Source organism: Drepanopeziza brunnea (assembly GCF_022702325.1).
Source record: "Drepanopeziza brunnea f. sp. 'multigermtubi' strain 214-2 chromosome Unknown ctg5, whole genome shotgun sequence".
Taxonomy (NCBI): domain Eukaryota; kingdom Fungi; phylum Ascomycota; class Leotiomycetes; order Helotiales; family Drepanopezizaceae; genus Drepanopeziza; species Drepanopeziza brunnea.
In genome coordinates this window covers 2,183,141-2,209,170 of record NW_027094068.1, presented here as the reverse complement: position 1 = coordinate 2,209,170, position 26,030 = coordinate 2,183,141, and the positions used below count along the sequence as shown (strand labels likewise).

At 49.9% G+C, this 26,030-nt stretch overlaps 8 protein-coding genes across 8 annotated transcripts; 3 read left to right on the top strand and 5 right to left on the bottom strand.

The window, feature by feature from the left end:
* Positions 1 to 8: 8 nt before the first annotated feature.
* On the bottom strand, positions 9 to 1,633 carry L3040_003948 (uncharacterized protein; the record flags this gene model as incomplete). Its single annotated transcript, XM_007294871.2, has 7 exons — positions 9 to 32; positions 76 to 195; positions 241 to 803; positions 855 to 1,070; positions 1,119 to 1,260; positions 1,309 to 1,458; positions 1,520 to 1,633. 7 exons carry the CDS (start codon positions 1,631 to 1,633, stop codon positions 9 to 11), a joined length of 1,329 nt encoding a protein of 442 aa, XP_007294933.2.
* A 379-nt stretch (positions 1,634 to 2,012) lies between these two features.
* L3040_003947 (uncharacterized protein) lies at positions 2,013 to 4,036 on the top strand (the record flags this gene model as incomplete). The annotated part of the gene is made up of 5 exons (XM_007294872.2): positions 2,013 to 2,146; positions 2,211 to 2,831; positions 2,902 to 2,984; positions 3,093 to 3,679; positions 3,764 to 4,036. The coding sequence occupies 5 exons, from the start codon at positions 2,013 to 2,015 to the stop codon at positions 4,034 to 4,036; spliced, it is 1,698 nt and encodes a 565-aa protein (XP_007294934.2).
* A 1,323-nt stretch (positions 4,037 to 5,359) lies between these two features.
* On the bottom strand, positions 5,360 to 6,228 carry L3040_003946 (uncharacterized protein; the record flags this gene model as incomplete). Its single annotated transcript, XM_007294873.1, has 2 exons — positions 5,360 to 5,830; positions 5,905 to 6,228. The coding sequence occupies 2 exons, from the start codon at positions 6,226 to 6,228 to the stop codon at positions 5,360 to 5,362; spliced, it is 795 nt and encodes a 264-aa protein (XP_007294935.1).
* Positions 6,229 to 6,843: 615 nt separating this feature from the next.
* On the top strand, positions 6,844 to 7,574 carry L3040_003945 (uncharacterized protein; the record flags this gene model as incomplete). Its single annotated transcript, XM_066156607.1, has 4 exons — positions 6,844 to 6,967; positions 7,018 to 7,154; positions 7,199 to 7,208; positions 7,261 to 7,574. The coding sequence occupies 4 exons, from the start codon at positions 6,844 to 6,846 to the stop codon at positions 7,572 to 7,574; spliced, it is 585 nt and encodes a 194-aa protein (XP_066012184.1).
* Positions 7,575 to 8,573: 999 nt separating this feature from the next.
* On the bottom strand, positions 8,574 to 9,542 carry L3040_003944 (uncharacterized protein; the record flags this gene model as incomplete). Its single annotated transcript, XM_007294875.1, has 1 exon — positions 8,574 to 9,542. One exon carries the CDS (start codon positions 9,540 to 9,542, stop codon positions 8,574 to 8,576), a length of 969 nt encoding a protein of 322 aa, XP_007294937.1.
* A 3,348-nt stretch (positions 9,543 to 12,890) lies between these two features.
* On the bottom strand, positions 12,891 to 15,004 carry L3040_003943 (uncharacterized protein; the record flags this gene model as incomplete). The annotated part of the gene is made up of 6 exons (XM_066156606.1): positions 12,891 to 12,920; positions 12,982 to 13,727; positions 13,779 to 14,219; positions 14,268 to 14,683; positions 14,739 to 14,772; positions 14,821 to 15,004. The coding sequence occupies 6 exons, from the start codon at positions 15,002 to 15,004 to the stop codon at positions 12,891 to 12,893; spliced, it is 1,851 nt and encodes a 616-aa protein (XP_066012183.1).
* A 1,838-nt stretch (positions 15,005 to 16,842) lies between these two features.
* Positions 16,843 to 18,042, top strand: L3040_003942 (uncharacterized protein; the record flags this gene model as incomplete). The annotated part of the gene is made up of 3 exons (XM_007294878.2): positions 16,843 to 17,423; positions 17,509 to 17,721; positions 17,781 to 18,042. 3 exons carry the CDS (start codon positions 16,843 to 16,845, stop codon positions 18,040 to 18,042), a joined length of 1,056 nt encoding a protein of 351 aa, XP_007294940.2.
* A 2,180-nt stretch (positions 18,043 to 20,222) lies between these two features.
* On the bottom strand, positions 20,223 to 21,015 carry L3040_003941 (uncharacterized protein; the record flags this gene model as incomplete). Its single annotated transcript, XM_007294879.1, has 2 exons — positions 20,223 to 20,802; positions 20,903 to 21,015. 2 exons carry the CDS (start codon positions 21,013 to 21,015, stop codon positions 20,223 to 20,225), a joined length of 693 nt encoding a protein of 230 aa, XP_007294941.1.
* Positions 21,016 to 26,030: the final 5,015 nt, after the last annotated feature.

Sequence of the window (26,030 nt, the reverse complement as noted above, 5' to 3'; positions counted from 1 at the left end):
AGTTACCATCAATCATCGAATAATCCATGAACCTGCGTTCTTTAGCCACGCCTTCCTTGGGGAGGGGAAGCTTACCTCTGATAGTCTTTGGGTTGGTGCCAGTCGCTGAGTTGGCACCAAATCGGAATCTCCATTTCCTCCTCGCCCTTGATTCTCGAGGCCCTGCTGCCTCGCCGAATTTATCCGCAAGGAATTCTGGGCTGTCAGCACAAGAAGCCTCCAAAAGCATGCAATACATACCTTTTCTTCACCCGTATCCCACTGCAACATCTCGTCATCTTCTTCATCGAAGGGCGTCGGATCCCATCTCTTATCATCATCGCCCTGGGGCAGAAAAAGAGACTGTGATTGAACACTGGGCTGCGGTGGTGGAGGAGATGGTCTAAGAGCTCTACTGGCTGCTCGGGCAATACTTGGAGCTGTACTGGTTAGCGGGGGAGGCATTTGGGGGGTTGCGGTCCGCTTGGAGCTCGAGGTAGCTTCCAAAGGCTGCCTTGATTCTGGTCTCTTTGAATTGGTCCTTGAGACGTTGGGCGCTGGTGTTGCTGAGGCGGCCCTAGATTCTCCAATGGTCATGAGGATAAATTCGCTCAATATTCCATCCTCGCTGTAGGAAATCTGCATTGGATTCGTAGGACGTGAGTACAAGGCTTTGACCATCGTATTTGTGATACCCGCGTGCGCAACTATAGCTTTGAAGTCTTTGACACTGATGACGATGTGGAGCTTCTCCTCGACGGAAAATTCGCCAAACTCAAGGGTGTCTATAGCAATGGTAGTATGCAGTGGCTGCTTCAGGATCTCTGGATTAGTGTCAGATATGGCCCATTTATGATAAGGCTAGATAATCGAACCGTTTCCTGACATAATCTTCTCGGTGTAGCTGGTGAAGCTTACACGACCGTTTTCGGAATAGATGTCTAGTTGATCTGTACCTGGACTGAAGTGCTCAACAAATTCCCGGAGGGCCCTGGAAGAGATTGACCAATGGTTGTTCGCACTCTCCTTCACAAAAAGAGCGTGCATCGGGGCAACCGGTTCGAAAGTCAGACGGTAAGTCTTGAGGACGCCTATGCCAGTTCAGTGCTGTGATCAGAGGATGGGAAAGAGTGGTATACCATGCCTGCACACGATTTTGATCACAAACCGACTCTTTGCCTGGCCCTCGCCATCTTCGACAGCAACATCGCACTTTTCAACTGCCGTATCCTTCTCTCTTGTCGGATCGATTGTTCGACCCTTGAAGACTGACAGTAAAGCCTATCGTGATCAGCCCGGACTAACAGGAAATTAAGCGTAAATATGCACCTTGTTGTATATCCTGCAAATGAACTTATCCTTAACGTTAACTTGTGGGCTGGTCTTTACCGGTTTAAAGTGATATTTGGAGAAGAACTTGTTGCCCAGGGTGAACGAGGCATAGGCGGATTTGGATGAGTTGAGAGCCGTCAAGACGAGCTGCATCAAGCATTAGCTGATAATCATTACACCACTACGCGTATATCTGGCTCCCACGAACCTTGTCGTGAGATGCCTCTAATGACACGGCCTCGGAGAACTTGGAGAGGCACGCCAAAGCACTGTGCAGCTTGTCCAGAGATTCGGGGTTGAGCGTGAAGTTCAGGATCGCCATATTGCCAGCTGTTCTCCACGGAACACTTTGCTTTGGGATACTTTATAAATCACCGTACAGAGCAAAATCAACCACATAGGTTAAGTATGGGTAGGTAAGTAGCAGTAATAGTAGCCGAGATCTTCATTTGCACCATGATACCGGTACCACTCGACCGTCCGGCCCGCGAGTGCCCGATGCGCGCTTGGCGGTCCACTAGTACTAGCGCTCGGCGACGCGTTCGCTCTCGAATGAATTACTTGGAAATGGAAATTCGTACCCCACAATCATTAACATCAACACCAACTTCAATATCGACTCCAATATCAATTTCAACTTTCGCTTAAGAGAAGAAAATCTTCATTCCCCGTGTTTTTCACCCGCTGCCACCACCACTGCCATGATCCAGCTACCAGCAGATGTGCTGTACCTGGTCTGCGAAGAGCTGTCCAAGTTGGCCGACTTCAACACGCTATTCCATTGTGCCTTGGCAAGCAAGGCCCTGGGCAAGCCAGCGCTCCTTTGGATGTACAGGTGTGTACTCTCTCATCTCGTGTCCTGTGTCACTTTGGCATTTGGTTGAGTTCGTTTTCTACAGAATTCACAATCAATCGACCATCATCAGCAGCGAAGGCAATGATGCCGACCTCACTCGAAATGCAACCTTTGAGGGTCGGTTAGACGCGCAGAAGATCACCCTTTTCAAGTGGATGTTGCTCTGGAAGTCTATTATCAGGTCGAGTCTTGGCTCTAAAACTACAGCCTACCCTTACTGTCTCTATATCCGATCTCTTGACCTGAGAAACTTGGCCGAGCTTCTCGAGGAGCTTCCTTTCCGGAGCGCCCAAGACGAATTCTTTTCAGATGACATGAAACAGTTCTTGAGACAAGTACCAATGACGCTTAAGATGAGAGGTTCCAAGGGATCTAACAAGCGTCTTGATATTCCCATGATCCTAGAACTCGTGGGAGAATCGATTACCAGCTATGTTAGCCACTCTGCGAGTATGAATCATGCCACGGTTGCTCTTGAGGATATTTCAGGCATCATTGGTACAATGGCCCTCGCAGCCTGGACTGCCCGCCTCTCGAAGTTGAAGAGCATGACTCTGTGGGATGGAGCTGTTTTGGATCAAAGTGTCGCCGAGGCCATCTCTGCGAATTGTTTCGATTTCGATGACTTGACCTTCTTTACGTGTCTGAAAGGCGATGTCGACCAGTAAGCTGAACACCACTATATCCTGGTCCCTTTAACGCTACATCCAGTAAATCCTAATACACCCGAGCAGTAATATAGCATCCTTTTTCAGTGGTCTGCGGTCAAACACTCTGAAATCATTCACTGCTCTAATCGCACATGCCTTGGGACCAGGTATGTAGTGGGCAGGCCCTCTATTCGTTTAACACTCTACCTTACTGTCCCGGAGCCTATGGCAAGAGCCACCCATCTTATTTGGGCGATTTCTGATCTCCGTCTTAGAAACTCTCCTGTCATTGAACAACCATTCCCAATCGCTGAAGAGGCTGAAGCTGGACGGGTTAAGATCGGCCACTGTCAAGAATCTGTCACTCCTCCAAGGGTGTGTTGCACTTGAGGCTATAGAACTTACTGATGCCGACGGGACGGTTGACTTAGAGGTCCCAGAAAACGATATCTTTCTGGAGGTCATCGCGTGGTTAAGCAATTGCAATGGACTCCAAGAGCTGCTGCTGAGTAGGTTCGTTAGTGGACCCAAGATCCTTACCCAAGTCTGCCTGAAAAACAACATCCGGCTCAAGAAACTAAAAGTTGTCGACTACCCTTTGGCTGGCAACCAGGACTTCCATCGAGCATTGTCGCACCAAACCTCCCTCGAGTCCCTGGAATTAAGAGCGGACCCCGAGACTGCGTTCCGAGACGATATCGACGTTCTGGTCTCCTCGGTCTCTGCTTTAAAATCTCTCAAATACTTAGATCTCCTGAGCACTTCCGACTACTTCTCGACTACCGAGATTCTGACCCTCGCCGAGCATCTTCCGCTTCTGGAAGAAATCTTCTTCAGCGGATACGATGTCACAGATGCCCTTGTAAGTGTAGCTCTCCTTTGCTTCAATCTTTCACGACTCGCTGCGAAAAATTCAAGTAAACAATGCTGATCAACTCCCCTCAAGTGGCCGGGTGTATCGCGTCTCCCCAACCTTCGCAGTCTCAACATCCACGCCGTCACCTCATTCTCCTTCAACGCCATTCTGGACTACGTCTTAACACTCCAAGACACTAACCGAGGCCTGCTTTTGTCGATCATGAACCAGAAGCCCGAAAACGCCATGAGCGAGCGCCATGAACGAGCGATCCGGCAGGCGATCAAAAATGAAGTGGACGGGAAGTTCGAATTTACGCTTTTCAGGGAACCTGATAGCGAGTCTGACATGCTATCTGACTGATTTTGTGCATGTCAACAGGAGTGGCGTTGTTATTGTATATTAACGTCTAGTGGCTACAGCGTAGCAGGCTTATCATCCTAGTACATTTTAAAGGGTACGGAGACGTGAAAGCGAAAGGTTTATATGCAGTTTATTAGACCGATTTTCCAAGCTCCAAACCGTCATAATCATCCTCTAAACCGACTTAATAATATCCTCTCTCAATACCTTCGAATGCAGTTCGGAAAACATATCATCGGAACGAGCGTCGATAACGATTAAGTGCTCCCTCACTTTACGGACAAGATACGCAGTACAAAGAAGGAAATGTGCCCGACCAAAATCCGAACTCCGATATTTCCCTTGAATACCTAACTTTCGCATCTCATCCGACTCGATTAAGGTTAAGCAAAATCTAGGTACAGTAGTAGTCCCTGCTCGATCAAGTATCGATTAAGCTTCGACGCACATACGGAGCACGAATTCCGGAAAACCCTTGATAATAAAATACGGTAGTAGTACCGGTACCTACCTACCTACCCTCGAGACAAGCTCTTCTGACCTCTCTCTCAGTTCTTTCTTTCTTTCTTTCTTTCTTTCTTCGAAGGCTCTATCGTCGTGGAAATCAGTAAGCGGGAATAATTTTTGTTTCTTCTTTTTTCTTAAAATATTATTATTATTATTATTATTATTGGGGGGGGGGAAGAGGGAGGAAAAAAGACTCGGCTTTCTTTTGGTTTACGTCCACAGATCTAATCCAAAGAAAGCCCTCTTTCTCAAAGTGTCCTAGGTACCGGGAGGGGGGTTTCTTTCCTCCCCGCCCACCCCCCCCCCCCCTCCTCATCCGCAGTACCGGCTGTTTAGATATATATATATATATATATATATATAAGAATAGTCATCGGAAAGCAGACCTATCGGTGAAGAAAGGGGGCGATGCGTGGAAAGTGGATTGCCGTGGGTTATGATTGTTGAATGAAGTACCGGTAGCTACTGTAGAGGTGTTGAAGAGAGGCAGGAGGCGGCGCGGTTTCGTGCCTCCCCGAAACATTCGAGAGTACCGTATAGGTACTACGTATGTCCGAAGATATACTACGTAGGTGGTCGAGGTACGAAAACTTTCTTTCGAAGGCTGTTCTACATTGTTGGCAAGATTGATAGGCGTTAACAAGCATATACCGCGTGAAAGCGAAAGTTTCGATTTTGCAGGCCTACAGGAGTGGTGTCTATGCTTCGTATGATTTGTAGGATAGAGTTTTGAGTTGATGGTTCCACATGTCACAACAAACTACGGACAAAATCCAAGTCACTACGTATATCGGCCAAATTATTTCATTATCCAATCTAAGCTTTGATATCAAAGCTAGTGCCACAGCCACAACTACTAGTCGCGAGCGGGTTATCCACAATCTTGAACTGGCTCCCGATCAACTCCATCGTGTAATCAATCTTGCTCCCCTTCAGCAGCTCTAAACTCGGCCCATCCATCACCACCTTCGCGTCCGAGCCGTCGTCTGCCGCAAACACGGTATCGTCTTCATATAGCGTTCCCTTCTTCCCTTCTTCGGGCAGTGGCGGCGAGGACGGTGCGAGCGAGGGCATGGCGTTTGGGTCGCTGGACGAGGTGTTGAGCGCCGGGGAGGCCTCGGATTCTAGTTGCGGCGTAGCACTGGTGGTGTTCGTGGGAGAAGAAGGGAGAGCGGGGAGCGTGGTGAGCGACATGAGATATTGGAAGCCATGGCACCCGCCGCTCTCGACCTGGATCCGGAGGGCGAGGTGTGGGTTGGCGTCTTTGGCCATTATTTCTCGCAGGCGCTGCAGACGAGACATTATGCATTAGCGAGATGCCGAGGGTACATAGCCATTGGCGGCAGGAATAGAAAACGTACGTTCGAGGCCCGAGGCGTGATCTCAACGTCCATGGGCGCTCCATCGTCGTCGTTGCGCGGGTTGTAGATGGCCCTTGTTGCTTGCTGTCTCGAGGAGCTGGTAAATGACCTTTTGGCGTCGATCTGGCGCCTCGCAGATGTGTAATCGGCTGTTCGGTTACTTTGCAGAGCTGGGAATGGGATGCTGGGAGCGAGGAAGTCCAGGACTGGAGGGGCGTTGTAGAAGGAGCGTAGAGGGGCGAGTTGGAGAAACGCTCGCGCGGCGGAGGATGGCGCAGAGTTTGCTAGCTGGGAACAGCTTCTTGCGACGCTTCGTGATGCCATTGTATCGAGTTAAAGGAAACAGATAGATATGGAAGGCTGAGTGGTTGCTAAGGCGGGTGCGCATGGAGGTGGAAGACTTTCTGATATCCAAAGTCGGGCAGCATCGGCAATAACCATGACATCCCTGTTCGTTCCGATCACACGTGATGATACTAAACTCTTACAAAGCAATCAGGCAAACAGATACCTATTGCTTACAAACGAAATAACCCTAAAGTCATTGCTTTCTTTCGAACAGACGGACAAACGAATAATCCTAGGATAAGCCTCGCAAAGGATTGGCAATTGTGAACATTTGGCTGGGGATATCGGGTCCATCTCGGGGCGCGAAAGAGCGAGTGAGTGTAATCCTGAATGCGAAAACAACACGGGCAACATCAGGCATCATATCTTACTACTATGTGGGAATACGGCGCATTTCTGATTATAAATGCATATTAAGCTAGCAGGACCTCAAAGTTCTGGCTTTCATCATTCTTTTTTCATCATTTCATCAGCTGTGCATTCATGTAAAATCATTAGCTGTTGTTCCGCAAATCTATAACTCCATTTCAACCACTGCAAATCATCTTCAACTTGAAATGTGAATTGTACCGCCAGTGCCCACCTATCAGAATGGTCAGTATCAAAGATATTCGGAAGTCCAACGAGACTTTCAAGGCCTCGAGCCAAGCTTCTGGTCTCGTTGCCGTCTTCGTAGCAGCAACATCAGGCAACTGTGCATGGATTCTCTCGAGCAGTTCGCGAAGAACACGAAAAACCCAACAGTCTAGATCGTGGGCTGATCAGAAAAGGGAGCGAAGCCCCTTCTCGCTGAGACTAGGGCATCGAGCCCCGGAGGAACTTTCAAGTTCATCGAAACGGAAATCTCTCTGATCAAGAACGTCGACAAAGCTTGCGACGAGATCGAATCCAAGGAGACGAAGGTTGACCTTGTATTCGTGTTGCCTGGCTACTTGTATCTTTGGAGGGGAGAGATAGTATGTTCCGGCGTTTCCTCCTACTAATAGAGATGGCTGACCAGCAATGCAGAAAGCGTAGAAGGAATCGACATCCCCCACGCCCTTCGCTACGACTCCAGAATTCGATTCATCTCTAACCTTCTTGCCCTTCTCAAACAAAGTCCTCTTCCTCGTGTGATGTCGGTCCCAGCCGGTGGTAGAGAAAGCGCCATCGACACCACCGATCTTGAAGTGAAGAACGACTTCACATTTGTCCAGGCGGCCGAAACCGGGACCACGCAAACCACTCTCGCCTTCGAGGAACTCGCCAGATCGAACCCGACGATCACGTTCATCCACAAGTACCCGGGCTTGGTCAACTCAGGCGTCATCGGTCGACTCTGAGCCACAGCGTCAGGCACCTACGCCATACCGGCACTGGTAGAACGGTGGACCATCCTACCCACTGTCAGTCTTTTCTCAACGACTGTTGATGAGGCTAGAGAGGGAGTTTTGTTTTCAGGCCTGTTCTGGCTGGCTATCTTCCGGATGGGGTCGACAAGCTTGCGTGGAAGGAGACCCAAGCTGTCTGGGAGAGGGCTGTAGCGAGATCAGCTTGAACCAAGTTGATTGGAATGGAGAAGACACGCCCCGTGCTGTGCAGCAAGACATGTCTGCTCTTTCTCAGTATCAACTTGGCTCAGTGATTATTCAGTCTGTTCTTCTTCATCTTGACGGGAACCGAAACCCCATTCTCTGCCCCTGGGGTGCTGCTCGCTTCCCTAGCGAGCTAGTTATGCATCTCCGTTGCGGTGGGCGGGCGGTGGCAAAAGGAGGGGAAGAGGGCTACCGGTATCGCAAGCAATTTGGGAAGGACCACGCATCACGTGTGACAATCTAGAAGCATCCCGTATTTTTTGTCTGGATCGCTCGTGGTCCGCGCTAAGGTATAATGTAGGTAGTCGTAGCTTAGCAGCTTCGCTGTGATTTGGTACCGGTACATGGGTGTTCACTCCCTTGCTTTTCTTTTCTTTTCTTTTCTTCTTCTTTTCTTCTTCTTTCTCTGTTCGTATCAAACCATCCGGACGTGCTCTTCCCATCGCTGGATAAATTTGATTTTTGACGGATTCGCGATGGGAAAAACACCTGGCTATTGTCAGGCTATTTTTCATTGCGTGCTAATCTTTCCTCCGGATCCACGCAGCAGCTTGCATGGAACGAGCGCTTACTCGGATGCGCAACAGATACGATATCTTAGAAGAAAAAGAAAGGCAGAAATGAGAAGGCGGAGCGTGATCTAGTCTGAGCAACCCATGGTTAGAGCGCATAAGTATTTTCATAAATCATGATCTCCATGATCTTGCGGGGCTCACAACCGAGATGGAATCGTTCTTCTACCGCGTGTCATCTACGCGCAAAGCTGCTATTCAGAGCAGTTGCCAGGACATAGACCGTCCTCAGCATTGGCGTCTTGATTTCATGCTCTTTGGCAAGTCTGACGACACTGCCTACGATAGCCTCAACCTCCATGTTCCTCCCAGCCAGTGCATCTGCCATCATGCTTGGCTCGACGCCCGGTAGATCGCGAACAGTCGCCCTTGCCAGTTGGAAATCAACCAACGCAGCATCGATTTTGGAATAGCCACATGCATTCGCAACAGACGCGATCTCGAGCATCACTTCCCGGATGACGTCCTTTGCGTCGACGGACGACTGCAAGATCTCGGCGTCCCGGGAGCGCGAAAGGGCACACATGGGGTTCCACGAGGCGTTGACCAAGAGCTTAGACCAGCGCTCGAACTGGACGTCTTCGTGGACCTCCGCAGTTGCGCCAGCCGCCTTGAGGAGGTCTGCAAGTTTCTGGGCGGATTCGGTGCCTGACGACGCGGGATAGGCGCCAATGTGCAGCAACTCGACTTCCTTGTGTTGCACAATTCCCGGGCTGATCTGCGTGACCGGCAGGTATACCACTGTGCTTAGCAGTGGGTTGTCCGGGAAGAGTTTGGCGTACGGTTCCTCGATCGCGATTCCGTTTTGTATCAACACAATTGTCGTTCTCGACGAGACAGCAGGCTTGATGAGCTCGGCGGTTGACGGGATGGTCGGCAGTGCTTTCGAGCAGACGATGACATAGTCGAAAGGATTATCGGCATTGAGAGCCGCAGCATCATCAACGGAGCGGACAACAACCGGCTTTACAGTCTGGTTTTCTCCCCATAACGTCGAGTGGATCGTAAAGCCATTCTGTGACGCCGATTGGAAATTTGAGCGGCAGACTGTGACGATGTTTGTTGCTGGGACTGCCCGGGAGAGAAGGAAAGCATATGTTGCACCAATGCTCCCCGTGCCGAATATCAAGATTCTTGGAGCCATGGTCATCTGCTGTTTGTTACCTTAAGCACGAGATCTCATCGTCGGCGGGACTGACGACTAAGGATGGGAGCTCTGGTGGACCACACGTGACTGAATCTGGCCTTGTTCGCGCATCTGATGCGTCTTCACCGAAACCTTCTTCTATCCCACGTCTCTAGCAACACTTCGGCGGTGTCATGCTTCTCCTGGGCTCTACAACCATCACTCCTTTCAATTCAAAATTCCCGTCGACGGACGCTCGCTCGGTATCTCCTAGCACCTCTATCATGAGAATGTTGTATTCGGAAATCACGCTGCACTGTTCGTGCTATACGGCTGGAGCCCAACAGAGCTTGACCAGATGTGGCGGAAACTGCTCACGTAGAAGCAGGGCGCACGGAACGGGTCGATTTATCCTGGAATACCTGCTCGAGATCTCGTGCCCCGGACGAACTGATATCTCGCTTCTTCTTCGACGTAGCTAGCGTGTTTGGAGAGATTTTTCTTGGGGGGGCTATTTCCACCACTTTGTATCTGCCCAACATCATCTTTACACAGGTACTTTATGTGCTCAGCTCTTTCTGGAGATGCTTTTCGGCTATCCTCAAGCTCCTGTTCGCGATCACTGCGACCGCTTGCTTTCGTCAATTTTACAAATCGCGTAAGACGAAATCCATCTGTCGCGTGGGCCTTGCGATTTTCTGTCCCTACAGTGCTCATCAAAGTAATTTGTGTTGATGGATTGCTATGTACCAAGCGATCCTTTATACTCGATCTTAGGCTTTCTAGCGAGCTGCGGCTTACGCAGCCTAATCTGACGTTCTCGGCTTCTTGGTGCCTTGTGCATTCGGGACCGACCATTTCGACAGGAGATAGCACATCTTCCGTCGGGCAAAGAGCCAAAAAAAAAAAAAATATGAAGATTAGAAAACACGGCTGTCGATGGCACTTTCCACATGTGGAACACGGGATCACAGCTCTGCGGAAGTCCTTTTATTTATATATCTTACTTTGGGGTCTGTGGCTCCTTGCTTGGTAAGTTCAATGAGGAAGGAACGCCGGAGCCGATCGCTGCCAGTTTCCCCAGCGTCCTACAGCCTCAATTTATGAAAAGGAGAAATCGGACTCGTCCCAAATGGATATATGTCCCATGTCTGAAGCGTTCGTTGGAAAGTCCTCGCAGGTTAATTTCGATGCGCGTACGATATATATAGCATTCCGTCGTGCTGTGTCCGGAAGAGGCTGTGCTCCCAAAGCTTTCAGATATGTCAATACCCTAATATCATCCGACGAGGAGGCAGATGGTCGTAGTGCATGGTACGCTAGGAGAAGGAGGGCTCTCAGGGCGTAGTTTGCGTCATTACCAGCATAGTGGAGGCACTCGTTAGAGCACCCCAGAAACACCAGCCGCCTCTCAAGCCCGAAACCCCTACCCAACATATCCATGGCACAGAGAAGCCGCCTCGAGAATGGCAACCATAGTGCTGATGTCTTCGAACACCGAAGAACAAGGAGCTCGGATCGCAGACCAGGACCAGCAAGGACAGTATCGCGGATCTTGGGCTGCGGACAGCACGCAGCGTCGTCGGGAATGCGCAGGAGGCTCCAAAGAAGCTCGTTTGCCTCGTCCTGCCCAAGGACCGATTCCGCGGCCCCGAAATGAAACATCTGTCTTTGCGCCGTCGAGGCCTCTTGTGCCCGCCTACCACGAAGTGTCGAGTGGCCAAGGAAGACTCGGGCGCTTCTTTTGAGAGGGAGCGGGTATTCAACGTCGAGACACCTGTGTCCGTCACTTCGCTCCACTTCTCATCCACCGTATCTCTTCTTGGCTCGACGTCGAAGGAAACAATTACAACGTCCCGTCTCGGGTGCTACTGGTCGAGACCAAGGGTCGATCGCCGCAGATCCAGTCCCTGTTTAGGGCGTGGAAATGTGATCCTGGAGGACATACTGATTGATTGGCTTATAGAAAAGGAAATGACATCGAAAAAAAGTATTAGCAAGCAAGAAGAGATCGATGGCAGTGTCGGCTAAACGTAAATGCGCGTTCGGTGGATTTCCAGAGCTGAAATTACAAGGCGCTGCAGTATCTATCTGAATGTGGGAGTTCTCAGTCCAAAGAAGCTCGAGAAAATGTGGTTTTTTTTTGGGGGGGGGGGGGGGGGGGGGGGGGGGGGGGGGGGGGGGGAAAAAATAAATAAATAAATAAATAAATAAATAAATAAATAAATAAATAAATAAATAAATAAATAAATAAATAAATAAATAAATAAATAAATAAATAAATAAATAAATAAATAAATAAATAAATAAATAAATAAATAAATAAATAAATAAATAAATAAATAAATAAATAAATAAATAAATAAATAAATAAATAAATAAATAAATAAATAAATAAATAAATAAATAAATAAATAAATAAATAAATAAATAAATAAATAAATAAATAAATAAATAAATAAATAAATAAATAAATAAATAAATAAATAAATAAAAATTCCCGGTCCGGTTTGGGAGCTAGAAGCTAGAAGGGAGGAGTAGAAGAAGTATGCAGGGAAAAAAAATAGTGCAAAGGGGGCAAAAAGAGGGAAAATGCAAAAAAAAGCCAAAAAAAAAAAGGAAAGGGGGCCAAAAATGCAAAAAAAAAAAAAAAAAGGGTGAAAAAAATGGCAAAACAAACTCCCACCGCGCGGTGGGAGAAGAAAAGCCTCTGTGATGGGTTTTCATTTTGATCCGTATATCTTTGATTTTTTTTATATTTTGTCGTGTGTGGTTCGGTGAATCTAAACCACTCGGCCCCAAATCGTTACAGTTCCCTCCACACCAGCTTGACCTGAGGGTGGTAACCACTCTACCACCCACGCCACTGGATACTGCTACCCCCTGGATTTCGGAGTGATAAACCATGATGCAAATTTCTGAGCGGCGGGATGGGCAATTCCGTCTTCGCGATGTCCAAGGTCGGCGCGGGTTACTCGACCACTGCCTGAGGTCATATACTGTAAAATGAGATAGATTACTGGAGCACGCTTATTGGTTCAGAAGTCATGGGGATACGGAGAGGGGGAAGCAGAGTATGGATTTGGTGAGATATTGCTAGGTCTGGATCACTTGGTGGGAGTCGAGACTTGTGAGCTAGAGTCTGCTAGACAGATGCCATGATAAAAAAAGCCAACCGGCAACTGTCTGTTTGAGTGGCCAGCGATCTGAAAATGGAAGGCACACATCACTTCGTCAGGCCGCTGTCTTGATAGGCTAAAGTGCAAATGTAAGTTGTATCGCGCCGCTCTCAGCACTTCGGAAAGCAGATTTTCCTCTCGCGGTGGAGTCTGTATGATATGAGGTGCCACGTGAAATAGTACTGCATTAATGACGTTTCCGAATTAAATATGCCGCCTGACTTGAAGTCAGCTAGCTAACGTGAGATCAGCAGCATTCCGCGGTTCAGAAGACTTACTTTCTCAGCAACTCCGTACACGGTGGCCTGCAAGTGGGCGGCTGGGAGCATCGGTATTATGCTTGCATCGACAACCCGTAAGCCCTGCACACCATAGACCCTCAACTCGGGATCAACTACCCCACCGAGCTCTCTCGGAAGCATGGAAGCGGACCCGGCATGGTGATGTTCGGTATCAATACCCGCTCTGACAAACGCCTCGATCTGCTCACTTGTCGTTACTTGGGCTCCGGGATAGGTTTCGACCGCATTTATGGCTTGCATGGCATCGGTATCTCTGATCGTGCGCGCGTATTTGACGGCTTCTACCATGAGGGCAAGATCAAGAGGGTTGCTCAGGTACCGAGCATCGATCACGGGGTCGTCGAAGGGAGAAGTACTGTTGATTGAGACGGTGCCGCGGCTGAAGGGTTGTTGGAGAGCTGGGAGTATTGCGATGTCATCGAAGATGAACTCCATATATGCTACCGAGGACGAGGAGAGGCCTTTGCTAAGAAGGGCATATTGTGCTTCGTATCCTGCTCGAACTTCAGGTGGCGTTTCTGATGACAAGTGATGTGTTGAAGGTTGAGCTGCGGCAGCTAGAGACATAGATGTCACATTCGAGAATGATTCTACGGGGAGGAAGGCGAGGAAGTTAGCGCCGATGGTGGCAAATGGACCGCCTCTGGTGGAATCGTATATGGCACGCTGCTCCGAAGCCCAGGTAAGGTTGCTGAAGTTTCCAATGCTGGGTGCGATATCCACTGTCCCGAGCAAAGTCAGTAATATGCCGTCAAGCGTCAAGGGTGACCTGCCGGTTTGGCCCGTGAACAGGAGTAAATGGTCTTGGTAGTTCGACCCAACACCCGGAAGGTCAACCGCAACTTGAATTCCTATTTTCGAAAGATGTGCTGCTTCGCCGATCCCGGAGAGCAAGAGGATTTGGGGGGTGTGGAGTGCCCCAGCCGACAGGATCACTTCCCGCGAGGCTTGGACGGTGTTCTTTACAGCATCTTTGCCAGTCGAGAACTCTACGCCCTTGGCCCTGCCGGAATCTAGTATAACTCTTGTGACTCTATTGCGAATCAAGAGATGTAGGTTAGGTCTGCTCGGGGTAACGAATTCCTGAGCAGTTGAGCGCGTTTCGGTTTCTGGATCTACCGACTGAGTGAACCAATAAGCGCCGGCTGCATCTCCTCCCATTGCATCGTAGATAACTGTTACAGCCAATTCTCTCATTGCGTTTATGAAGTTCTCTTTGAGCTACGGTCAAGATTGTTCAAGCTCTTGGGGCAGGAACTCACTTGTTGAGGGCCAAACAAAGGGAGCAAAACTTGACTGCACCTGTCCGTGTCTACCATGATACGCAGGATTGTACCCAACGGCCCAGCCTTCCAAGTCCAGCTTCAAACTAGGCGGAGTTGACTTCTCCGACTTCTTGAAATAAGACAGCAAGTTCTCAAAATTCCATCCGGGATTCCCCAGCAACTCCCAACGGTCATACTCTGACTTCGATCCACGATTGAACACCATCCCGTTCAAAATCGTTCCACCGCCTATGACTTTACCGGCTGGGGCTTTGATCGAGCGATTGCCTAGCTCTGGCTGAGGAACACCGGTCATGTTCCAGTCATATTTCGATCCTCTGGGCCCATTTCCAACCGAAGGTACATTCCCCGACGACACGAGGGGAATGGTGATCCAATCTTCATTCTCCGCGCTGCAGGCTGATCAGTTCTGGCGACCAGCTTGGATCTTTCTGATACCCGACTCACAAGCCGCCAGCTTCGATAACGAGGACCGTCATCCCTTGAGTAGTTAATCTCGAGCTCGTGAGTTGCGAGAAGAATGACCTACCTGGATCCTCCGCCAGTCGACTTGCTACAACAAGCCCAGCCAGGCCTCCTCCAGCTACAACATAGTCATACTTTGGCAAAATCTCCGTCGCGCGATCCAGGATTCGCCCCGGGAAAGCTTCACGAGCATGGGCACGACCCAGTAAAGCGAGCAGACTGCAAGCGAGCCTCTTTCCACTCCACATGTTGTAGGTAGTAGTAGTAGTAGTAGTACCGGTACGTGGAAGACATCCGTCCAAAGCTACTTCCTGACTGAGTTTGCTGGACTTCGAACGTTGATAACACCGGCAGCTACTAACTAGTACTAACTAGTACTAACTAGTACTAACTAGTACTAACTAGTACTAACTAGTACATCAAATTTGGGTTTTGGGCGCGGGGCGGACGGAGATGCGTGCCTAGGGCTGATTAATGCACAATAACATTCAATTCCCCTATCCAGATTATACTCTACGACTGATTAGGAATCGATCGGCGGATTTCTAATCTTAGTTACCCCGCACTGCAATGTTCAATACACGTTGCTACTACTGGTACTACTACGTACTACGTAGAATCATACGTAGTACGTAGTACGTAGTACGTAGTACTTCACGGAAGGTCGCACAGTGCTGCAAACCCGCCCAATCTTTTGGTTCCGCGCTAAGTAGAAAGGTTACCGAGTTTGTACCGTTGGACTTGACATCGGAAGGAAGCTGGGAAATTGTTGGGCCCCAAATATTTTCATCTTGTGAAGTTCGCGTATCGTCGGGGTAAGAAGGCGTGGCGGACATACGTTGTACAACGTACGTAGTACGTAGTAGTATATGGGCCAAGTCGGTGATGAGTGGAAAACCGGGAATGCATAAACTTTTCTCTTCGCACCGGAACTCTTATCCTTCTACCACTCCGTGCTACGTACAGTAGTAGTACTATACGTCGCACGCGTAACTGTGACCCCCTTGAGGGTAGGCTAACTAACCAGAGGGTTTAAAGTGGAAAATCTAGATCGTTGAGGTACCCTTAAGGGTGCAGCAATTACACCTGTACCGTGGTACGTAGTCCTACTAGGGACATCTGACAGCTTTAACTTTCGACAGTCATAAGCTTTGAAAGGTGAATAAAGACCATATACTTTTTACTAATAAAAAGTACTATAACGTCGCTTATAACTATAAGATGATTTAGTTTTACACTAGGATGTCCCGGAGTTTAATACGTACGTAGTACGTAGTATAAGCAGGAATATAGGTATAGAACGTTGACTTTCGCTTAACTTTAGGAGAAATCTTAAATAAGGAGCGACTCCAGCTTATTTTTTTGGGGGTATCTATAGCAGGTCTGTTAAACAATCAGATTTAAGATTGGCGGTTCGATTTAACCCTTTCCCCGGAGACAGAGTTGGTAAACACCGGCTAGTGTTGAACTTTTTTTTTTTTTTTTTTTTTTGGCTTTCGAAGTGCTAACCCTGAATCTTGGTGCGAAAAGTGTTTTTATGCATTGGCAGTTACTACTATCTAGCACTGTAGGCATGAAGGAAGCTTAGGCTCGCCATTTCTGCGACGCTTTGCAAGGCTGGCGGATTGGCCTGGCAAACACTATGTTTCTGGGATTCAATTTGAATTTGAACAGAGTCGGTATATGCAAGGCTCCTGAATCCAGGTATTGCGATCCGGTTTTCAGGATCCAGGGAGTCTGGCCCCCTCGAACTGCCCCGTGGGAACTCAAGACTCACTTGCCATCTCCACTTGGGAGTAAGGGGACCCGAAAGTAACATGCAGACCAGTACCTGCAGGCCTGGTTCTCACTCCTGTTGCGATCCAAGCTCCGTCTTCTTGACGTGCTCTAGTTGTCGTTTGAGGAACTCCGAGGGGCGAGAAAAAAGGGGCAATGAAAACAAGAGGAGTGGTGAGAATAAGCGAGAAACTGTGGCTCGGAAAAGGGGGTTTGGAGAGTTCGCTAGCGCAGCGCATACCTTTCCGAATGAATTCAGATCGTCGCCCCACAGGAAGGAAGAAGTGACATCAAAAAGATCGATTGCATCATGGGAACAGTTGCGATGGCTGTGCACGCTACAGCTCACGAATCATGTCGGTTGGAGCCTCCTGCGGCGGTGAAAGCTTTGGCGTTGGATCACACTGTATCTATTATGGAGACGCTCATATCGAGGCCGAAGCCTGGCCGACCTCAGAGAAGCTATAAACAGGTTACATTCGTCACAATTCTCCGAAGTCTACCATCAACCGCTGGCTCGAATCTTGCAAAGATGAAGCCCGATCATTTCCTGACTGCAGTGTCCTTGGGCTCTGCCTGTACCGCGCAAAGCACTCCATATGTGCCGTTCTATAGCTCCGAGTGGGGCGGACCGGTCCAACTCGCAGAGAACTTCAATAGCTCTTCGAATACTTCGGCCTTCAATCTTGTAGAGGCTACCCTCGTCATGCCCCATCTTTCAATTCCTCAGAACCCACGCGCGAGAGTCGATCGCTACACGGTAGCGTCCTGGATCGGTCTGGATGGCTTCCCCCGATCAGATGGTGGCGGGCCCCGTGGCCTGTGGCAAGCCGGTGTGTTCATGTCGATATGGGAGAATGGAACAACCGAGTATTCGGGCTTTTACGAATGGTCCGGCGCACACCATCTCATTAGCTCCGTTCGCCCTCCGACCGCTACTTGGGAACCTTTGGAACTGACGTCTCCATCCATCCAGGGTGCCAAGCGATCCAGTCTTCCTAACCGCATCGCAGCTCGCGATTTGCGAGGGCGATCACATTCGAGTCATGATCAATACGACCGATGCTGGCTACTGTGGTACAACGACGCTCACCAACCTCAACACCAGCCAGACCTTCGCATATAGTCAGGCGGCTCCGACAGCGTGGAGAGGTCCTACCTTTCCAGCCCCGGGGTCCTCAGCGGAATGGTAAGTTTTGATTCTTCTTCCGAGTCCAGTTGCGTGTTTGCAATGCTCAGACTGTACAGGATCATGGAGGCAGCCGCGTATTTGAACACTACTAAATTCGTCCTTCCCGACTGGGGCAACGCCTCGATGTTGGACGCCAGAGCTTGTTATGTGAGCGGTGACTGTGTGGTACCAGGAGACATCGACAAGCCCGAGGACACGCGAATGGCGGTCGTGCTGTGGAATGAGACACAGACTGTGAATACCCAGTCAACAGTCGATGGGAGTAGCGTCTCGATTGCTTACGTCGAGCTCCCTTTCAGCAGTCAGTTGGGCCAGTGATAATGTCGGGTTTGTTTGTTGGCAATAGCGGGTATCTGGTCTTGGGGCATATTCAGGATACCTTTCTAATGATAATGTTCTAATACTGTGACGAGATAGATGTATAGAGCACACATGTAAAACAAGTAGACGACGAGGTTTGCATACATGTTTTTCCTCCCACTGTCCTAGATACTCCACAGACATTCAGCGATTTTACGAAAATGTCTTTCAAGCGTGAGACGCACGCTACCAAGAGACCCAACCATGTGATGCTTCCAACCCGTCGATCCCGTAACGCCACGGCAAGTACTGCGACCCAAAGCCAAGAGCCAACGAACCCGCCAACCTGACGACATCCACAACAGAAAAAGACCCTTCGTGCGGTAGGTACTACTAGATGCTCGCACAGAAGCCACTACCTTACCCATCCCACGTCAAAAGACCCATGAAAGCACCCACCGAACCCAACAATCGGGGGGGGGGGGGGGGGGGGGGGGGGGGGGACCTCGCCCCAGCCCAGCATCCCATACGTCCACCCACCCACCCACTCCCCCCCAGAGACCCCCATCGAATGTACCGTACCACCTAAGTAACCAGGTCCACGCAACAGCCCGCACCTTCCCGGCCTCGAAACCGCCCCAGCGAACCGTCTCTCCCATGACATTTCCCAACCGGACTTTGCCCCCCCAAATCCACTCCCTATCGAGACTTCAGGCCTACCACCCTCGCGAACCCCAGCACCGCTTCCGACGGACGCCGATGCCCCCCCCCCCTCCATCCTCGCTTAGCTACGTACTGTAGAAGTGGCGATATGTACTTCTACTACTACTACTACTACTACTTACAGTACGGTACTTACTGCTCCGTACGTACCAAACCCCCAGATGCCTGTACATACATACATACATGCATACATGCATGCATGCTGCTTGCTTGCTTGCTTGCTCGCTACTGTACAGTAGTAGTACTTAGGCCCGGCGATTGACTTCTGCCAAACTTTACTTCGTGCTTAAGCGATGGCCAACTCTCCAACCCTCCAACTCTCCAACTCTCCAACTCTCCAACTCTCCATCTCTCCTATCTCTCCTATCTCTCTCTTCAATTGGATAAGCTCCGCTCCGTTAGGTCCTAACTAAGACAGACACCCCCCCCGCCAAAAACTACTTTGGGTCTGATACTACTACTACGTACTACTACTACTACTACGTACTACTTACTACGTACTTACTACGCACTACTACTACTACTACTACTACTACTACTACTACTACTACTACTACTACTACTTACTACTTACTACGTACTTACTACGTACTTACTACCATTCCCCATAAACCCATTTCTCATTATCGTGAAAGAGGCTTTCACATATACATATACATATACATATACATATACATATACATATACATATGCATATACATACACATATATATATTTTTTTTTTCACTGCTACTATCTATCTATCTATCTATCTATCTATCTATCTATCTATCTATCTACCTTCTCCAAAGCTTTATTCGCGATTAGGTTCTAGAAAGCTTAAATGAGCTGACAGATGAATGTACAACTACTATACGTACGTACGTAGTGAAAGAGTTCGGGGTGCGAAAAGAGAGAGAGAGATATATATTTGTATATATATATATATATATATATATATATATTTGTATATTTGTATAATTATATTCATATATGTGTATTACCTCCGTCATCCTCCCAGCCCGTTCGTTCGGTCGTTCCTACGGACGGTAGGAGCTCTGGGGTCTCGGCCGCCACGCGGCATTGCCAGAGGGTGAAGATGCCCGCCCACCTACCAGTTTCCCGCGGGCGGACAGCCAGACCTATATTCTGTTCAGCGCGGAGCGTCAGCACGAGGCCGATTCGGTTCGGTTGGAAACCATCTCGTAGTATTCTACCCGCCTACCTGCCTTTCCTTTGGGCAGTTAGAGAGATTTTCATGACGAAAGCTGAGAGCGAATGCGTCAAATAAATAGTGTGGAAATACACATATGTCCACCGTAACTCCGAACACCGCCTGAACAGACCCTTTTATGTAACGTATCGACACCACTGAGGGAGGCTGGGAGCCTTTACCGTCTCCGCCAGAATCATTTCCAGGTCTCCAACGACAGGGCGAGATCCCACAGGTTACCTGAAGGGCGTTCCTCGGCCCACCACCTCACACGCCCCAGCCCTCAAACCTCCATCGCATCCCCATACTTCGCCTTCCACTTCCCGATCCTCCGCCGCAGATCATTCGGCGTTTGCTGCATCGGATTCAACTTGCGATCCCGCGCCATCTTCTGAAAGTCCTCCCCATACGCCTTGACCAGCCTCTCAATCCACTCCCTCTCCCTCTCACTCTGGCCGCGCTCCCTCTTCTCCCCCACCATAGCCGCCTGCTCCTCCAGCCTCCGCACAATCTCATTCTTCTCCTTCTTTCCCCCCTCCCCGCCAAACCCCTCAAACACGCCCCCGTCGTCGGCCTCCATCGCCGCCGCATCCTCAATGGCGTTCAACGGGTCATGCAGCGGGTTCGGCGCCTGTCCCTCGTGAATCACACGGAGGATCTTCCCAGTCTCAGGGTCCCGCTCGACGCGCGCTTCCGACGGCGCGATTTGCTTCGGCACGACGTTGGATATGGCGAGCCGGGACGCGGTGGAGGACTGGGAGACTTCGCCTGGGCGCAGCTTCTCGATGCCGCCGGTGGCGGAGTTGAGGCGCGAGGTCAGGCCGAGGCGGCGGTAGTTCTGGGTGAGGGTCTCGGCTTGGTTCCTGCATTGCGCACCCGCTCCGATTAGTCCTTTGTCAATTTGGGATGGTGACGGGAGGGGTTGGAGGAAGAGAGGGAGGGAAGGAGGGGAGAGGGACGGACCAGTTCGCAGCGATGATGGGGTTGCCGAGGGGGTTGACGCGCTTGCTTTTCGGCTTCATCTTGATCTTTGGGATCGAAGACCTCTTCTTCTTTTTCTGGAGTTCGCGGCCCATGCTTGCGGTTGCGGTTGTGGATGCGGATTGGGGTTCAGTGGGTTGGACGCACGTACAGCACTTCGAGGTCAATGATTTATTCTGGAGATATTTTTTTTCTGCGCCTGGCCGATAAGAAATAAGCTAATGTTCATTGGTTGTTTATCTCCACGTGAGCATTTGGCACGTGAGTGGATCGTGATTTTCTTTCTACTCTGTACAGATAGATGATGGGGGAGGACCAAAGGAAGGAGGTCCGAGCTAAGACGAATAGGACTCAAAAAGCTGGACGCGGAGGAGACCCTGCTGCGTACCAAGATAAGCCGTTCTCGGGGTATATCAAGACATCAATCATATCAGTCGGCTCAGCCAGTGTTCCAGCTGGAGGAACGAGAGTACGGGGCGTAAATCCCAACAGCCAACTCATACCACAAGACTGGTCTCATAACCATATAAAAGAGGGGAAAAAAAGAGGGAACCAATCTCTTCTGATCCGCACCGCCCAGCCGGCAAGGGTTCTCATCTTCCCTTCACCTCGTGCGGGTCGTCCAAGATACCCGCTCTAGCCTCTACTTAATTGGCAAACTCAGGTACGGCTCTCGGCAATACTACATACAGAGCAAAGTGTCTAGAGTCTGCATCTAGGTAGTAGTAGTACATCTGCGTCTGCATCTACTGTACTAGTACTATGGAGTACGGATCAACACAACTTCGGGGGATGTACTCCAGGAACTTGGAGTCAGTCGATCAGGCCCACGTTAGTTGTGCAGACAGAGCACTTGTATTTGGTTCCACTCGCCCCCTCCCCGGGCTTTCTGGTTCTATACTAATCATGAACCCGGCCCGGTGAGATGTTGTGATCACCGATGATGGTTGTAGTTGAAGTTGTAGTCGTAGGTAGTTGTAGGTACCTGCAGATGAAAGTCAGTGTAAGCGATCAAGCTTCGCAAAGTCTTGAGCAGAGAATGAGCTTTCGGATGACCCGAGATGAGACGATATCCCGTTCTGTACGGAAGTACGGAAGTACGGAAGTACGGACGATACTGGGGGTGCGAAAGCGAACGCGAACCTCCCCCTCCTCCCCCCCAAAAGAATCAAATCAAATCGCATCTTCGCTCAGGCATGGTATAGTATGGTTGACAGCAACAACAATAACAAGAGTAATATAACAACAGATTGATCATGTCCGCTTACACATGATCTTCTTGCTCAGCGGTAAGAGCCTGGCAACTGGGCCAAGTGCCACCTTGAGGTGATTGATTACTGGGCACGCAGCGCCGGACATGTGCCGAAAGCAGACAGACGGCTCTGTCCATGAATGAATGCATTGGTGTTGCCACTCTGATCCATCGGTAATTGCCCGGTAAGTATCAATATACAAGTGCGATTGGGCTGTCGACAATTTGCCTCCACGAACCCGCAGCTACGACCCTACTATAGCCTACCTTACCTTAATTTTGGTATGGTACCTATGCGAGGCTATGGTACTTGAGGGTCGAAGTCAACCCTCGGACAAGAGGCAAGCCGTCGCGAGTACGTCGGTTCATTCGGTGTCTCGCCCTGCCTAGAGACTGGAGGAGTACGTGCGTTGAACCCGGGAGTTCGTGTTGTGAGATCTCGACTCGATTTATACTTTATTGAAGAGCCCCTTCAGATACTACACTTACAGTACCTTTTTTTCTGTGGGGGAGCACACATGCCGAGAAAGAATTGCAGAGTTTATCGGAAAGTATGGGAATATGAATATACTTTTTTTTATTCCGAACGGCTCCAGGCTTGGCCGATCACCTTGGTGCGGTGTTTCAGGGCGAGGTGGTTGAGGCTGCCTGTAGGTACTCTTAACGTGAGTCTGTTATGCCTCCACAAAGCAGGAATACTCGGCGGCAATAAGGGGCCTGGCTGACTTGGACCAGAGGGCATGATTGGGCTGCACTTATCGAGGGGATACGGTATGCGGCGCGGATTAATCGGGTGAGGAGTCAGGAGTCAGGATGGTTGTACAACTATCAAGCACCAGTGGATGGCTGGATGGCTGGATGGCTGGATGAGACAGTCTGGCTTCCGTGCTTGTTCGGCGGCTTCCACGGAGACTTGCGGCCAGCCCTTTGATGCATCTTTCCGTGGCTTACAGTAGTGAGTGGCTTGCTTGTACAACAAGTACTGTACAACAAGTACTACCTAAGTTGTGGCAAGCGGCCCTTGTGAAGCCGGCAAGGATCACAGATATAATACGTGCTATACGTGCTATACGTGCTATACGCGCTATACGCGCTATACAGGACAGCACGAACCGTGTGCCGCGTGCGAATCGCACGCGCCGAAGAAGTGCCCTGAATAGTGGCACTTTACGAAATACGGAGTAGTTTTGGCTTGGATGTCGCATGTGATGCTATCATGCCACGGCTTTCTGGTCAGTCCCGAACACTGGAGAGGAGGTTGAGGTTGGTGATGGTGATGGTGACGGTGATGGCGATGGCGATCCTGGCAATGTTGTTGAAGCCTCTAGCAACTACTCTTCGTATAGAGTGTAATATGGAGGTAAGCGGCGCCACGAGCCGGGACAGAACTGTCAGGGCCAGTGCCAGTGTCAATGTCAGTTAATTGAACCTGAGTGAGTTCGTAAGTAGTAGTTAGGGAAGAAGGTGGATCTTGATCATAGTACCAAGTACTACTAATCCTGATCCCAATTCTTATCCTGTCGGCGCACAACGTTCAAACGTGCCGCATCGGCGTCGTCGAACGGTCGAATTGTCGAACGGTCGAACCGTCGAACCTATAGCATCGTGGCCCGGCGTCTGACGGGAAAAGACGGGAAGAGACGGAAAAAGGCGGGGTGGCGAGGAGGCGAGGAGGCGAAGAGGAGAGAGTCGACGGCGTGCCAGCCTGTCTCGTTGGTGAAGGTCGTCCAGCTGGTCAATGCAGAATGTGTGTCTGTGTGTTTACTTCTATGTGTCTGTGTGTCTTGTGTACAGAGTATGATCTTACTTAAGGTCTGAGAATCTTGATCTTGATCAAAGGATTTCCCTGTCCAACTACCGGTAAGTATAGTACTAGTAGAACGTAGAGTACAACTTACTCGCCGCTCACCGTCTCCCCCGCTGCCGTGCCGGACGGATTCCGGTCTCCCAGCTGTCAAGCTTGTCTGCGTCGGAGGAGAGAACAAGCATTCGCACTCGGCATTACCGCGCCTTGTCTTCTCCTTGGCTATGATTTACAGCAAGTAGTACCGAGCTGGACAGAGCAAGGACCTATATCCAATCCGTTCTTTCACTTCAGCCTCTGCGCTTTTACACATCCATCTCGTGTTCGCCCCCCCCCCCCCCCCCCCCCCCCCCCCGTTGCCGACTGCCTGACGGACTGTGTCTGATTGACTGAGTCTGACTGTCTGACCCGACCAACCTATTCATCTTATCTCATTTCCGATGCAGATTTCCAAGCCGCGCGCTACAGTAAACTACGCTTCGCAGATGTCCCGAGTATTTCTTTTTTATATTAGAAGAAGTCCTATAAATAGGTAGGCTACTTAGCTATATACGGCCTGCGGGCTGTGGTATAAGCTTCCAGGTCGCATGGCATGGCCTTTTGAGATATGGGGGGGGCGCGGAGGGACGGACCGAAGGGAAGGGCTAAGTAAGAAGACGCTTCGTTAGGTATTGCAGATTGCATTACCTAGTCGCGATGGCATCTTTCTTTCGCTTGCAGCGGCAGGTGTTTCGGCGGGGACATGAGTAAAAGGATGGTACAACTACAGTAGCTACGTAGCAGTGCAGTAGTACTAGAGTAGCCGGGGAAAATAAGAAATTACGGAGTAAGTTACGGTAAAGGTTAAAAGGCTAGCGTTGGGTATTTTCCAGACTGTTGTTGATTTGACTTTTCGAGTGCAGTGGAATCGACGGGCTTACTTAGGTATCTCACCCCGGACACTTTCTGTTGGACAGCTCCCGACGAATCAAATTAAATGGTCCCGTCAGAGAAGTACGACTACGACTAGGAGTGAATGAAACCATTTTCACAAGGCAGAACATACGTTGTACAGGTAAAGAGAGACATCAGAGAAATTCGAATCTCGTCATCTGGAGAAGCGAGGGGGATGGAGGCAGACGATGGTCAGGACGGCGCCAATGAACCACAAGGAGAGCAAGTATAGTTATGGTAGTAGAGTGCCTGTGGGCGAGATGGTTGGTTTGAGTTAAGCTTAACGACACCGTTTGCGCCATCCCGTCCTCATCGACGGAAGTACAGCCAACGCTTCCGCTTTTTGCCCCGTGAGGGACTGGTGGATGCAGGCATCAATCGGAGTGCCTGGCTGAGAAGAGATGGTGCGGCGAATCGCAGTGGGATCTGATGTCTGTGATCATATTGTTCTCTTGCTCCTGCGTGATCTTTCTGTTTCCTGCAAGACATCCATCACATCTGGCGCAGGCCCAGGAGAAGAGACGGCACGGCTCGAGAGGGGAACGGAAGGCCTCGGCCGAGGGAAATCAACGAACCAACTTCCTTCGACGTAGCGGTAGCGATAGCGATAGTTGACGATTTTCATCATCTGTACGTACGTTTCCGGGGGAGTTTGGAAAACGACCGAGTACGGAGTCCTGTCCCTCTACCCCTACTGTATAAGGCCGCGGATATACTTGTAGAAGTAAATAGACTCCTCGCTTCGCTTGGAGACTAAGGTAACTCACCTGATCTCTCTACGGGTGGACTCGCTCACCCATCCCAAGTACTACGTACTACTACTAGTAGCTACTCACCCACGGCGCTTGCTTGACACACGGACGGACTCTGCAAACAGTTCGTAGCGAGCAGCGCCTCATTATCCATCCACCCGTCAACAGGCACTCCGGAACCAAAACTCACTCCATGCCGGGAGGCCGGAAGGTCTATAAGGGGATCCTGCTACATCCCTACAGAAATCATACGGAGATCGTCTCTCAGGCTCAGGAAGTACTACTACGTACATTACCGACGACTATCTACTATACCTCTACCATAACATGTCACGGACGGAGAAGAGCAGGCCTCGGCTGCAAAAGGCA